Source organism: Bubalus bubalis, chromosome 12 (assembly GCF_019923935.1).
Source record: "Bubalus bubalis isolate 160015118507 breed Murrah chromosome 12, NDDB_SH_1, whole genome shotgun sequence".
NCBI lineage: Eukaryota > Metazoa > Chordata > Mammalia > Artiodactyla > Bovidae > Bubalus > Bubalus bubalis.
Window position 1 is genome coordinate 86,028,829 of NC_059168.1, and position 15,327 is coordinate 86,044,155.

General features: G+C 47.7%; 1 protein-coding gene across 3 annotated transcripts; it reads right to left on the bottom strand.

Annotated features, from left to right (window-relative positions):
* Nucleotides 1-224: 224 nt before the first annotated feature.
* Nucleotides 225-13,536, bottom strand: SLC66A3 (solute carrier family 66 member 3). Of its 3 annotated transcripts, XM_006073755.4 has the most exons (8): nucleotides 13,398-13,536; nucleotides 12,951-13,135; nucleotides 9,921-10,003; nucleotides 9,759-9,828; nucleotides 5,410-5,467; nucleotides 3,777-3,897; nucleotides 2,968-3,009; nucleotides 225-1,300 (listed from the first exon to the last, which is right to left on the bottom strand). In XM_006073755.4, exons 2-8 carry the CDS (start codon nucleotides 13,088-13,090, stop codon nucleotides 1,209-1,211), a joined length of 606 nt encoding a protein of 201 aa, XP_006073817.1. In that variant the 5' UTR covers nucleotides 13,091-13,135; nucleotides 13,398-13,536; the 3' UTR covers nucleotides 225-1,208. The 3 variants fall into 3 exon arrangements, with proteins under 3 accessions (XP_006073817.1, XP_045018241.1, XP_025117336.1); XM_045162306.1 differs by lacking the exon at nucleotides 13,398-13,536 and having other exon boundaries at nucleotides 12,951-13,210; XM_025261551.3 differs by lacking the exons at nucleotides 225-1,300; nucleotides 2,968-3,009; nucleotides 3,777-3,897; nucleotides 5,410-5,467; nucleotides 13,398-13,536 and adding an exon at nucleotides 5,529-5,598 and having other exon boundaries at nucleotides 12,951-13,216.
* Nucleotides 13,537-15,327: the final 1,791 nt, after the last annotated feature.

The window sequence follows — 15,327 nt, forward strand, 5'->3', positions numbered from 1 at the left end:
ACTGCATATGAGAAAAGATTTACTTGGACTTTTAAAAAAATGTTAACTATAATTTTTAAAACTATAGAATGAATGACTTGTTTTTTTATTTTTAGATGCCGTGTTTCTCTTCCTGTTGGTCCCAAGCAGTAGTTCTAAAAGGATTAGTCAGTTTATATTTTTAAAACTGCACCTTACCTAACTTAAAGCTAATCACAGTAAAACAATTGAGTTTTAAGACTCAGAAGAGTTCAACATAAGTTTATTTTACACAGGAAACATTTTCTAATAAACATCATTTACTTACTGCATATAATAGAATAATGCTACTCAATTATTAGGTGAATGTTTTTAAATGTTAGGTTTTATAAGCTTTTATAGGAAAATACAGTGGATAATCTTAACAGCATGTTTAGAGTATGATACCATAATGAGAATTAAATCCATGAGAGCTTGGCAGAACCCAGCAATACCCTTTGCTGCATATATTTTCAGTAGGCAAACCCTGGTTGAGGTTGGCTGTATTTTGTACCAAATTCCAGTAACAGTTAATTGTGCAGGTGTAATCCTTTTAAAAATGGCAGCACCGTGCTTGAATCTCGAAGTATATTGGGATTGCCTCTTCATAAGTAGAGATTGCTGGTATCTTTTGTTACGAAATGCTTAAAGGTACAGTATGAAGTTAGAGAACTACTTTGGTATGTGTATTCAAACCAGTTACATTTTTGCTTGCCTTGATATCTTTGCTATAGCCAAGGAGGTATTTTATGATAATATGATACAATAAGGCCATCCTATTACATCTGTATTACAACATTCATCCCAGGAAGTGGACCCTGGTAAGTTATTAAAATTTCCAAAATCCCACTGCATTCATGTGCATTTGTGTTTTGGAGAGGATGTATTTCTTAAAAGATTTTAAAAGTTGAGAAGTAGATGTAATTAGTTCCCAGAATAAGGGTCAAAGCTACCTCCTCAGAATGGGCTTTCTGGAAGACTTCATCCATCACCAGCTTTCTCAGAACTGCAGATGTCTAAGTCCTACCTTAACCTAATAAAGTAGGCGCAGAGGATTTTTAAAAATCAGCATTTTTAAAAAAGTGTTTAATTGGGCTTTTTCAAGTCTAAAGTATCTTTGGCACGGTTGACTAAACTTATGATTTAGCAGTGAGCTTTTTTTTCCTTTGGTTCCGTTATTCAGAATCCACTTTGTGTATAGGAATAATCCATCATTCAGACTTTATATCGGTCTTCCGGTAGTGAAGTATTGTAGCGGTTACCCATATGTTTAAGGCCAGCATGATCACGAAACGTGTAAGAACTGAAATCAGTCAAAAAAGAAAAGTGTGTATTAAAAAATACTGTTTTCACATAAAATCACCACCTTCTTTAAGTAGAAGCCTACATAGGCTACCTACCTACCCCCACCCAAAAGGAAACAGAACTATGGATCATGTCAACGTTAGTGCAGATGTGGCTCCAAATATTTCTGGGGGAAAAATGGTCTTATCATTACTACCTCTGGCCACTTGGCCTGACTTCATGAATAATTTCATCTTAAATGCTTAATTTGGAGGAATCTGACTCTGGTTGGTAAATGCTACAACTTTTTAAAAACCTGTTATCATTTTTTAAGTCTTAAGGGTGGTGGTATCTTAGAAAATTCCATGTTAATTAAGCAAAAAGTGGTACACTGCAATCAGTTAAGATAATTCTGAAAAATGTCAAGGTATGTTTTATATTAAAGTAACCATGAAAATGTGGCTTTTTGTTAAAAAGGAAAAAATAATGACTTAATGAACACTCCTGATAAATAAGGTTTATGAGACTTAATGTGTCTTGGGGTTGTAAAACACTTTTAAGATAGATGAACTGTTTTTAAGAGATTATTCTCAGATACACTGGTCATTTTCATGAACAGCTGTCACCTCAGATATAAAACAAATCACAATTAGAAGATTCTTGACTTTTAAAATCAATTTTTAATGTGAAATTTGTTTTGTTGTTCAATTATGGTTTGACTGTGCTTTGCAAGCAGAGAATTCACATCCGTAGGGAAGCCTCAGGTTTCTCCCTTCCCCACTTGACCCAGGTATACACTCTGGCCAGACACTTTCCAACCCTTCTCTCAGAGCTAATGTAAAGTACTTGAGCCAAAGATAAAACCCTGGGATGGGACAAGCAAATGCATCCTGCTGCTTTGTGGCACTATGTCTCAGATAAAATGAACTTATTTAAAAGGTCTACACACCAAGGACACATTTCTAGTCTTCATAGAGTAAGTCACCCTACCTGTTTTAATCATTTTCCAAACATTTATATGCTTGAAAACTCAGCCTAAGGAATGAACGACATTCTCTTTAACCCAAGTTTGTTTTCTCCTCCATTATGGTAACCCTTTAAAAATAACAGAACAAGGAATGGAGTAAAATGATTGTGTCACTCCCGATCCTGCTGCCTGTGGGCAGTTCTCTGAGGCTCCCTGCCATTGCCTTCCCTCTCATTAGACTCAACCCGGGGCTCTCCCGCCAGCCCTGCTGGTGTTGCTCCATCCTCCTTGCTCACGACCTCCATATGTGCTGCTCCTTGTTAACAGTCTCTTCCCTCCTCATCCCTCTCCCCTTCAAATTCATCTTCCCAGCTCCCTCCAACTATGTCAGGCTTCCATGTTAGGTGCTCATCCTGTCCTCATTCGAAACACTTTACAATATTTTTCAAACATTGTGTGATGACCTCACTCTTCATTTCCACTGCTAGAGTGGAAGCTTTATGAAGATAGGAATTGACTATCTTGTGCATATTCTATCTTGGATACGGCAAGAGGGTGCTTAGCACTATACATGGAGACTGATGAGGGCCTGCAGTATATTGCAGCTAGCCTCCAGTGGGGCTAAACTGGCTCCGTTAAACCCCAAGATAATTTACAAGTGAAGGAGGCAGATGGCGTAAAGTTCAAAGAGGACGTGGGCAGAAAAATATTGTGCTTACTTGTAAGATCATTGGTGGTCATTAAAGTTGTCATTATTCTTGCTGTAAAAGAAAGATTTCAGCAATAAATATCAACTTCTCAGACATTTCAGTACTTAGCAAATATCTTTCCATTTTAAATACAGGAATACACACTAACTGTTCTTGAAAGATCTGAGTAGAAGAGAACCCTGGATGGAGAAGCTAGTAGTTTAAGATTTTAGAAGAAACATGAAAAAGTATAATTCAAATATCAACAATTAGTAAATCTAGTGAATGTAATAGCTCTGGATATTTTAAAAATGTTCCTACCTAGAGTATATATTCATTTTAGGTAGTTCCTGCAAGAATCCAAATGAACAATGGAAATTCTAAAGTTGAGACCAAACACACTATGGCTCCAGGAAAACTCCACTGCTGCAAATTATGTTCATTCACAAAAGTCAATGTATGATTCTCATCTCTTCAATTTATTACATCATAAACATTCATATGTTTAAAACAAGTTAGTGGATTTAATATAATCAACTTCTTGATGCTTTGCAAACAACAAGAAAGGACTGTTAATAATAGGTCATATTTTTGGAGAAAAGTGTCCTTTTACATTTTTTTAGCAACTGGAATACAGATCTTGCAGAAAATGGAGAGTGGTGTGCACGAAATCAGTCTTATAAATAAGGATACACTAGAGATTCAAGAGTTAACATGCAAAGGATTTAAGCTCAAGGGATTATGACCCTTGGACATCAAGTTAGCACACCCCTCTAGGTAGACACCCCCCACACACACACCAACAGGGGACACCCCATCAATTAGAGTTGTGTTCTTACCTGCACAAGTATAAGAAGCGAGGCTCCATGTCAGAGCGCTCACGGCTCCTGAGTCCCTGCTCTTCCACAGGTACTGGAGCTGTGCAAACTTACTGGCCGCACTGATGAAAGTGCATAAATTCTGTTTGAAGATAAAACAGGAGGAAGGACTCTCTTAGTTTCAAATGCAGAAGAGCACCAGATACTGAAAGCCCCTTTGAGGGGAGAAGGGGGGGGGGGTTATGCTTTTCGGGATTCCCCAACCAGGGATTGAACCTGGACCACCGGAGTCCTAGCCACTGGACCACCAAGGAATTCCCTGAAAGCACTTTTGAAATCAAGCTTTCATGTCAAGTAATAACCAACTCGCACAAGGACAAAAGCCAAGTTTCATGATAAAGAATGGAGGCAGCAGCAGCATACTTAGGTCTAACCCACCAACCCCTTCAGGTGAGTAACCAATGTGCAGCAGCAGGTAGGACATAACCAAGGGTAAAAATCCGCAACGGCCACAAAGGCTTATCTGTCCCCACCTGCCAATAATAAGTTGATGTATAGATACTACAGTAGAGCGTGGGGGCACCATACTGCTTTGCACTGAGATTTATAAACTCAAAGCAGCAAGCTGGGGCGCATCAGCTCTGAGTTTCCGGCTGTTCTGATGAGCCACGTGGTGAGACTCCAGCCCTGTGCTCCATGACCTCTGCTCCCCAATGAGGTTAAGAGTATAGCACCCTCCACCCTGAGCCAGGCCCAGGCTGCCATGGTAACCCTACATATCTGCTCTCCGTAGGTCACAAGGCTGAGAGCCAAGTCCACTTTCCAACAAGATGCTGGAGGTAGAATGGGTCGAAATTCACGAGTTCGGGTGTGGTCATCAGTGATCACCAATTAGTTCTGCTCCTTTTCCCATGAGGTAGAAAAGTTAATGTCAACCACCATTTGATCTTTGGTCAAATGCTTCCTGACCTGCTATCAGAATCCTATTCTTACAGCAGGGAATTTCTAGCCCTTAACCAAGGAAGGAAAAATAATACAGCGCTTACCTTTTTTCTAAGGAAGAAAAAAAAGTGTTTAGGGGGCAAACTTAGAAAAATAATGAGTATGTCGTCAATATGTAATTACTAACCTGATAATATGGCACTAGTGGCAAAGAACCCACCTGCCAATGCAGGAAACGTAAGAGACGTGGGTTCCATCCCTGGGTTGGCAGGAGGAAATGGCAACCCACTCCGGTATTCTTGCTTGGAGAATCCCCATGGACAGAGGAGCCTGACGGGCTACAGTCCATTGGGTCACAAAGAGTTGGACACAACTGAAGTGACCTAGCACCCAACCTGAAACTCTTCACTTCATGCTCAGTTCTTCATTAGACTACTAACTGCACAATCTGGTTCTCGAGGGCTACCCCCACCAAATGAAGTAAAAATATTGTGCCATACATTTAAGTGAGAATAATGTATTTTTAATATTTGGATAGCACTGGGCTTTCATCCCAGCATGCTTTGGTACAGCTGCAAAGCACAGGGGTGCTTTCGATACAGCGGGTTGAACATCCGATCTATAAAAACTGTTTGCAGGGCAGGTGTCACAAGGAAAAGAGGGAAGACAGACTGCTGTGAACACACGTTCTTCTCTGGGGCAGTTTACTCACCATGGCCAGATCTAGGATCCATTGCTGCAGAGTGAGGATGAACCAAGCAGACACACAGCTTACCACATGCTAAGGGACACAGCAACGGCTTGTTGGCTGGCAGCTCCACCACCCGCCCGTGGAAACAAACCAAGAACACAGAGGTTACACGTCTAAGCCAAGTGTGGACTGGGAACAACTCTGCTAGAACTTGTCAGTTTGGAAAAGACAAAAGTGGTCCAGGTGAACACTTGCTAAGGAGTTCAAAAGCACAGAAGCAGAATTCTGGAAGAAAATTACAAAGAACCCTGTGTTCTCGGACCCATCCTAGGGCTGGGAACGTTCCAGATGATCTCAACTGCCCATTTCATTCTTGACCATGTAGACCTCTCCAACATAATGTCAACAGTTAACGCACCTTTGATGTAAGATGTAACACAATTTATTTTTATTATTTTAAAACATGAAATTGTGGGATCAGAAGCCTCCAGGGTCTATCCATATCAGTCTGATTAAAAGCCAAAATAATCACAGTAGTCTAGAAAGTGAAAGTCGCTCAGTCATGTCTGACTCTTTGTGACCCCATGGACAGTCCATGGAATTCTCCAGGCCAGAATACTGGAGTGGGTAGCCTTTTCCTTCTTCAGGGGATCTTCCCAACCCAGGGATCGAACCCAGGTCTCCTGCATTGCAGGTAGATTCTTTACCAGCTGAGCCACCAGGGAAGCCCAAGAATACTGGAGTGGGTAGCCATTCCCTTCTCCAGCGGATCTTCCCGACCGAGGAATCAAACTGGGGTCTCTTGCATTGCAGGCGGATTCTTTACCAACTGAACTATCAGGGAAGGATCCTCATTTGCTATCATCTCTCCCAGAATCATTCCATTCCAGACACAATAGTATTGCTATTCCTTGAATATTTTCAAGCATACTTCATCTGAGCCCTTATATCTGTTTATCCTCTTCTTAGGAAATTTTTTCACCTGGTATCTTTATGGCTTGTTGGCTCACTTCCTTCAAGTGTTTACTCGTATATTACCTTTTCAATAAGTAGTTCCTTGTCCACCCTATGTAAAACTGAGATACCTCCTATTACCTGTCAGTGCTTTATTTTTCTCTGTAACTCATACCATGCAACATTCAATATATTTAGCTTATTAAATATGGTTTTCTTTCCCACATAACTTTTGTGAGCACAAAAAGACTGTGCATAGAACAAGACTGGCTCACAATGCATGTTTAAGGATCAACTAAAAAACCAGTTAAACACTTAGGATGCCTGATACAGGAGACGTCTTCTTCAAAATTGCTGTCACGTGAAACTGTTTACTGGTTTCCTCTTTCCTGCTAACTCCAGTGTAGAAATGACACAGTTGGGTAGAGCAATGCTAGGAGACAGGAGAAATGATACCTGAGTGCCATCAAGCTCAGTGATGCTGCAGGAAGACAGCCCGGCTAGAGAAGCAGAAACAAACACAGAAGGTGGTGGCCAGGCCAGGGAGGGGACGGCCAGGAGCCTCTGCCGTGACCACAGGCAAGTTATTTTGCTTCTCTCAGCCTTGGTTTGCTTATCTGCAAATGGGATTTAATATTCCTTTACCCCATTCATCTCCTCACTGCTTTGTGGCATATTGTAGGGACTCAAGAGGCTGCTGGGATTACAATTAATAACATTATTTAAATGAAGGGCTTTGAAACAGACAATCTCTGTGCTCAGGGCAGTGGAACGAAATACGAGTCGATACCAGAAAAGGCAACCTGAATCTAGGAGGAGGGAATTTTGTTTTTCAAACACTCTCTAATTTGAATTTTAAACTACTGTTGCCCAATTCTGTACCATTGCACCTCATTCCACTCATTTCAGACACACATTTTATACAACTTAAGCAGCCGTAGCAGCAACTGAGATCCTAGAGATGACTTATTTGTAGGGTGGCCAGACAGAGCAAATTAAAATACAAGACATCCAGTTAAACTGGAATCTCAGATCAACAACAAATGATTTTTTAGCATAAGCATGTCCTGCATAGTATCTGGGACCTACTATTACTTATTAAAAAAATGCACTATTAACATGGCCACCCTGCTTACTTGCTCTCTGTAAGTCACAACTGGAAGAAGAAGGTTATAAACATATTGCTGATACCTAGAGTTGCCATCGGAGAAAGCAATGGCACCCCACTCCAATACTTTTGCCTGGAAAATCCCATGGACGGAGGAGCCTGGTAGGCTGTAGTCCATGGGGTCGCTAGAGTCGGACACGACTGAGCAACTTCACTTTCACTTTTCACTTTCATGCATTGGAGAAGGAAATGGCAACCCACTCCAGTGTTCTTGCCTGGAGAATCCCAGGGATGGGGGAGCCTAGTGGGCAGCCGTCTATGGGGTTGCACAGAGTCGGACACGACTGACGTGACTTAGCAGCAGCAGCAGCAGCAGAGTTGCCATCAGCACCCACATTTTCTAATCTACACCTCACCATTTGCACAAAGCTGCTGCATTTTATTTAAAAAGTAAATCCCACCATGCTTTTCATCTTTAAAGTACTTTTTCTAAAGCCTTTTTTAACCAGCTAGGGCTGACCTTGAAGCATTGAGGGGCAGTAGAGTCATGCGATCCCTCTTTTTTTGCAGAGGAAAACTGAATCTGGGGGCTTACAACTCGATCCAGCAGCGGAGGGTCAGGACTCAGCCCGCACCCAGCTCCCCTCTGCAGACAGCCTTTTAGTACAACAGCCACCACGACCCTGCCCCCTGCTCAGCTCGCCTTGTACTCCTGGTATTCTCATTCTGGAAACAACCCTAAAAGGTAGGCATTATGCTGCCTCTTCATAGACAGAACAGCTGCAGCCCGGAGGGCTGGGCTTTATGGTCAGGGCCCAAGGCCATCCAGGCAGCGGAAACGCTGGAGGTTCCCACCACTCTACGCCCACCTCTTCACATGCTCTAGGCAGACGAGGCTTGGCCATCCCACCCCCCTTTCCTCCACCCTGAAGCTCAACTCAGATCACGTCACTGATGTGGCAGGACTGACTGCCACTCAAAAAGGCTCTCGGCTTCTTAAGGAGAGTGAAGTTCAACAAGAGAATAACGGGAGTTTTGACAAGCAGAATGAAGATGGAAGGCGGGCCCAGGTGCGCAGAAAATGCTGAGTGACATGAGAGGGCACAGGTCTGTGTGACGACTGGAGTCCGGAGAGACCTGAACCAGCTGTCAGGAGCCCAGACCCACCCACTAATAAGCAGTAAGAAGCCAAGCTGACCAGGTGTGTTAGTGGCATCGTGGTACAGACCAGACAAGCCTGTCAAATGGGTACGTTTGGGGGGAAGGAAGAAATGTCTCCTTTCCCCTAAAGAAGACACGTAGACAACGTGGCTGTTAGCAGAGGTGTTCCTGCGGCCCAGCCTTGAGGTCCTAAGTCTACATTCCACCTGGTGGGTCAAGGCACCCTGGGGCACCCTGGTCTCAGAGGGGGGACCCCAGGCACAGACATCTCGGGCATCCCTGGGCTGAGGAGATACACTCGCCCACAAGGAATCTTACTTTGGAGATTGCTTTTTCTTAATTTAACCAAAAGAATAAGTATCTGGTAAAGGATCCTGCTTTAATAGGGCTTCCATGGTAAAGAATACACCTGCCATGTGGGAGACCTGGATTCCATCCCTGGGTTGGGAAGATCCCTTGGAGAACGGCATGGCAACCCACTCTAGCATTCTTGCCTGGAGAATCCCATGGACAGAGGAGCCTGGCGGGCTCCAGTCCATGGGGTCACAAAGAGTCAGACATGACTGAATGATGAAGCACAGCACAGCACAGAACCCAGCGTAATAACATCCTACTAGCAAAACGGGTGGATATGAGAGTTGGACTATAAAGAAAGCTGAGCGCCGAAGAATTGATGCTTTTGAACTGTGGTGTTGGAGAAGACTCTTGAGAGTCCCTTGGACTGCAAGGAGATCCAACCAGTCCATTCTGAAGATCAATCCTGAATATTCACTGGAAGGACTGATGCTGAAGCTCCAATCCTTTGGCCACCTGATGCGAAGAGCTGACTCATTTGAAAGGACCCTGATGCTGGGAAAGATTGAGGGCAGAAGGAGAAGGGGACGACAGAGGATGAGATGGTTGGATGGCATCACTGACTAAACGGACATGAGTTTGAGCAAACTCTGGGAGTTGGTGATGGACAGGGAGGCCTGGCGTGCTACAGTCCATGGAGTTGCAAAGAGTCGGACACCACTGAGCTACTTTACCATCTGAGCTATGAGGGAAGCCCTTGTTCTGTACCTCCTGCTGAACTGATTAGCAAAACTAAACACACCCCGCCACCCCACCTGGTCCCAGCTCCGATTCTCAGATGCTGAAAGGATACATGATGATGTACGGCGCTGCCCGTCTCACATCCCCGTTGAAATGGAAGACACACAGCAGGAGGATGAGATCTGGAAAGGAAAGGCTCTGAGTGGGGGCGGGGAGGTGCTGAGGGCCGAGGCTAGGCAGGGGGACGGGGGTGGGGGGTGGTGGTGTCGGTTACCTTGTGTGATGAGGATGGGGTACTCCAGGTATGTCAGCAGCGGGTACTCATAGTAACACTGGTACCGGAGGAAGACCAGGAACCTGGGGAGAGGGAGGGCACTCCTGAGGTCAGACTCACCCGACCCCCACAGCAGGCAGGCCTGGCCCCCACCCAGGAGCCTAGGTTTGTACGCAGAACCCGAGAACTGGAGCTGGGCATCAGCAAATGGTAAGGAGGGAGGTACAGAACAAGGGCTTCCCTCGTAGCTCAGATGGTAAAGAATCTGCCTGCAGTGCAGGAGATCCGGGTTCGATTCCTGGGTCAGGAAGATCCCCTGCAGGAGGAAATGGCAACCTACTCCAGTATCCCCGCCTGGAGAATCCCATGGACAGAGGAACCTGGCAGGCTACACAGTCCATGGGGTGGAGAAAGTTGGACACAACTGAGCAACTAAACCACAAACCACCACAGAACAAGGAGGATGAAATATCAACCAAATCATTTCCTCGACTTCTGGAGCTGGGGCACTGCGGTCTGCCAAGCCGCTTCGGATGGTCAGTTAGAAACAGATCTGACCAGGAGGAGGAAGAGACCGGGCTTCTGGACCCAGGCCTGCCTGTCTCTAAGGCTGGGCACTTCAGAGGCCCCAGGCAGCTGCCTCAGAAGGATGCACTCAAGAAGCTCAGGAGGCCAGGAAGGACCTCTGAGGGGGGCTGAGAGCCATCCTGGGTGGGCATATGAGGGCCCAGCAGCGGGCTGGGGAGCCTGTGTTTTGAAGAGGAGGAACATCCCGTGATGATTCCAGTGGCCTCCAGAGTGCTGTGAGGGGTCAGGGGGGTGGGGGGCAAGACAGGGGGACTCTTCAGTTCCTTTAAGAAAATTCTAACCCTGGAGAGGCTGCAGCGTGGAGGGGTGGGGGATAAAGACCCCAAGGTCCCTCCTCTCAGAAGAAGAGGTCTGAGCTTCCTGCCTTCCCAGCTCACACCCTGGCCAGTCCAGCTCCTTTGGAATCTAAATGCCTCTGTCGTCATCCCCTCGGGTCTGTCTCCCGCCCCCCCAGGCCCCGTGTCCCCCTCAGGGTGAGCCAGAACCTCCACAGACCAGTGGACTTAATGGTTCACATCTCCTAAGCCAGGAAGGGGTGTGACTACAGCCCCACGCCCTCACCTGGGGCCACCCTGTGACACTGGTCAGCACTTAGCCCTCTGGCTATCTGCTGAGCCACCTTCCTGAGACCACCTGGACTCATCCCTCCAGCATCACCTGCTGAGGGTGGAGCCCCAAGGGGAGCACAGACTCTGAGACTTGGGTACTGGGCTCACAATCCCCGGCAGTTACTAACCTCTGGGGCCTCAGCTTCCCTACCTGTAAAATGGGGACAAGAGCACACCTACCTCATTCCCTGTATCTGCAGACGCTTTAAACCTAAGACCATGTCTTCAGCATCTTTCTCTGGCCTCACTGCCTCCAATCCAGCTGCTGAGCTTCTGTTTACAAGGCTCCCTGCCTGGAGGGCCTCCTTCTCCAGGTGGCTACCTTTTCTGGTCCCTGAGAGGATGCCCAGAGGTTCCCCTGCCCTGGAGCAGACCAGGGCATCCCCTGTCCTGAATGATGAACTTCTCAGTTCGGTTCAGTTGCTCAGTCCTGTCCGGCTCTTTGCGACCCCATGGACTGCAGCACTCCAGTGCTGCAGCACTGTCCATCTCCAACTCCAGAGCCTACTCAAACTCAACGTCCATCACGTTGGTGATGCCATCCAACCATCTCATCCTCTGTCGTCCCCTTCTCCTCCCGCCTTCAATCAAAGGGCATGGCAATCTACTCCAGTATTCTTGCCTAGAGAATTCCACCGACAGAGAAGCCTGGAGGGCTACAGTCCATGGGTTCACAGAGTCAGGCAGGACTGAACTTCTCAGCAATTATCTATTCTCCTCCAGAGAAATGGGGAGCACTGAGGCAGGGAGCACTTCCCCAGGGGGACCCCAAACCGATGGAGGTCACATAGCATAGGGTTGGCCCCTCTGATGGGGGTGCCCCTGGAGGGACCCCACAGGTCCCAGGGTGGCCCCTCACGCCTTGCGCTCCAGAGGTCTCCTCTTTCTTCCACCCTCTCCCCTACCTCCCTTTTGGCGGGAGAAACCGGGTCCCACCAAGCGGGCTCCCCCCACCCAGAAGTGCTTGCCCAGAACCGGCCCTCAGAGTTGCCAGGTGGTAACTGGAGTGCGCCGGCTGGCGCAGGGCAGCCAGGAGGTCTGGGCCTCACGGGGAGAGGAGCTAGACTGCTGGGTTCGGGTCTTTCCCACCAAGTTTACAACTCTGCTTTTCGCCATTAAGGTCTTCATGATTATTACTTTGCTTATTCAGAATATTACTACTTTTTCTGTAAACTGAGGTATAACTGATATACATTATATTAGTTTCAGGTGTACAGCATAATTCAGTATTTGTATATATTGTGAAATGATCACTGCAACAAGTCCGGCTATCATCCATCACGTTCAGATCTTTAAACACTGAGTCAGGGCACCCACTCCTGACTTTTAAGGATAAACCAGCTCTTGCAACAGTCTTCAAGTGCCGACTGGAGCGCCAGCTGAAGTCCAACTCCAACTCAAATTCCCCTCTACCTCCAAAAAGCTCTACCTTCTCTGACACCTGTGCACCCCCTCCCCCCGAAAGGTGTAACTTTTAAAAGCCAGAGGATCCAACCCCTCATTTTATAAGTGAGGAAACCAAGACCTGAGATAGGGGGAGGGAGGGTTTAGAGAGAATGCACACGCGAGTCTCGAGGGGCCAGTGGCCTTGCTCAAAGCGGGATGACTGGTTTTGTCACTAACAGGTGGACTGACGATTTTTCCGAGTGTCGATTTCCTTATCTATGTAATGGGCGTGCGCCCACTTGCGTTCCGGTGCAAGGCTGGGGGAGCAGCAAGTACAGAGAGGAAGTGAGCAGTCCGGGCAGGCGCTACTCTCCGCGGCCGGGGCTTTTGGGCTCGGTTCCCCGCGCACCTGCTTTAGCAGAGCCGGGGAGCTCCCGGGCTTACTCACCCCGCCAGCTCCAGCAGCAGGCTCGGGAGGCTGATGCCCCGCGAGCTGCGCGCCCCCAGCACAGCCGAGATCTGCGGCAGCTTCAGCGCCGCGCACACGCCCAGGGTGCTCCAGTTGCACAACCACAGCAGCGTCTCCATGGCGCCTGCTGGGCTGGGACTCGGAGGATCCGTGGGTCCGGCCGCCTGGCAAGGGGAGCCGCTCAGCTCTCGGCCGCCGGGTCCACCGGTCCTTCCGCCTTTCCTGGCCCCCGCCCTCGGGGCCGCCCCGTCGAGGTCCTCCCCTCCGCCTCCCCGCCCCAGATCTCCGCCCTCGGCCCCGCCCAGGGGCTTCCTCTCCCTCAGATCATTCCGGCCCCGGCTGGTCCCGCCTCCTCCCCCGGTTCGCCCCCACCCTGGATCCGCTCCGCCGGAGGTGGGGAGGGGGGTTCGCCTCCTGGGTCCTTACTGTCGGGGTGCGCTCCTCCGCCCTACCCCTGGTCCGCGCCCTGCATCGCCCCGCCGGCCGCTCCCCTGGTCCTGTCCCTCCGCCCCTGGGCCCGCCTCGTGTCCTTTGCGTGCTGTTCCCGCTGCTGATTCACTTTCCCGCGATGTGAAAAACAGACTCGAGCAGTTCTGAGCCTCCGGGCGACGCCCCAGAAGGGGCCGCTTTCCCACGGGTCGGGGGTGGGGGGGACAGAGCTTGAACCCCGGAGGGCGAGCGGGCACCTCTCGCGGGGGGCAGGGACCATTTTGTTAAGAGTTTATTACTTCTGAAACGTGTGTTTTGTTTTGTTTTTTCTCACTAAAAATTTCAGAGATAGACTTTTAAAACAGCCCAGCTTATTTTCTGTGCGGCCTCCGCAATTTAGACGCGGAGAAAGGACCCAGGTCCGGCCAGCCTTTCCTCCTGCTGAGAGCGGAGGGCGCCCCATCTCTGAACTGCTCTTTCCTGGGGGCTTGGTCCTCTACCCTGAAGACTACTCCGCCAGAGCCTTGCACTTCAGCGCTTGAGTGAGATTTTTTTTCCTTAAGGAGGTAAAAATAGATTTCTATTGACAAAAGAAGGAACTTAGACTGAGGGGTCGGGGCGGGGGGTGTGTGCATTTTCCAAGTTTTCGAAATGGTATAGGTACTGAGTCAAGAGTAAAAAACAGGGAGGGGGGGGCGGAAAGTCGTATAAATGCACTGCCAGAAACCACGGTAAAGAAAAGAACGTTGCCTGGGGCTCCAGTTCTATAAGGATCAAGTCGGTCAGTCCCTGCACTTGCCCACCTCCCGTGTGTCCTGAGGGGAATTCAAGAGGGAGGAGACCAGGAAGCTTTCTGTGCCGGGGTTTACTGGCTAGCTAGTTAAGATACGTATCTAAAGAAAAATGAAAAGCCCTGAAAATCATCCCCTGGAGAAGGAAATGGCAACCCATTCTAGTATTCTTGCCTGGAAAATTCCAAGGGCGGAGGAGCCTGCCGGGCTACAATCCATGGGATCAAAGAGTCAGAGGGAACTGAGCTACTGAGGGAGCACACATATGGGGGATTGCTATGCTAGACTACTTCTGCATAGGTTTGACACAGTCTGTATTAAAAGCAAGTTTAGAAACAGAAGGAAGAATGGTCATGAGGTCCTGTGATGCTCATTTTAAGGTGAGGATTCTGAGCTCCAGAAAGGTGAGGGAACCTAGGTCCCGGGACTAGATTTAGTCCTGGAGTTATTGATCTGGGCTCTTAAACACTTTGTTCAACAGAAATCAATAAGAGGGTGGAGGAGACATTCACGCAAGGCTTTCCTGGGTCTTGGGTTGAGCCTGAGTGGTGGCTTAGGTGGTCTGCCCACCCCGTTGGTATTGCTGTGGGCAGGGATCAGGCATGGTACCCTGCTTTTGCTCCCAGCACCTCAGAAGTGACAGTTGAGTTTTGGCCTTGTTGTATCTAATTACTCATACTTTGCCCCAGCTGCCCAAGTATGCAATTATTTTTAGTCCCTTATCATTTCTTTGTATTCTGTTGCTGGAGGAGACATTTGTCCTGGTGGAACTACTGAGATAAAGAGTCCCAGGTCCCAGCCTGTCTCACTAGGACTAGATGTGCTTATTGCTCTTGAGATGTCATTGTCTCTGCCAAATTCAGACTTAAATTGAAGAAAGTAGGGAAAACCACTAGACCATTCAAGTATGACCTAAATCAAATCCCTTATGATTATACAGTGGAAGTGAGAAATAGATTTAAGGGCCTAGATCTGATAGATAGAGTGCCTGATGAACTATGGAATGAAGTTCGTGACATTGTCCAGGAGACAGGGATCAAGACCATCCCCATAGAAAAGAAATGCAAAAAAGCAAAATGGCTGTCTGGGAAGGTCTTACAAATAGCTGTGAAATGAACAGAAGCGAAAAACAAAGG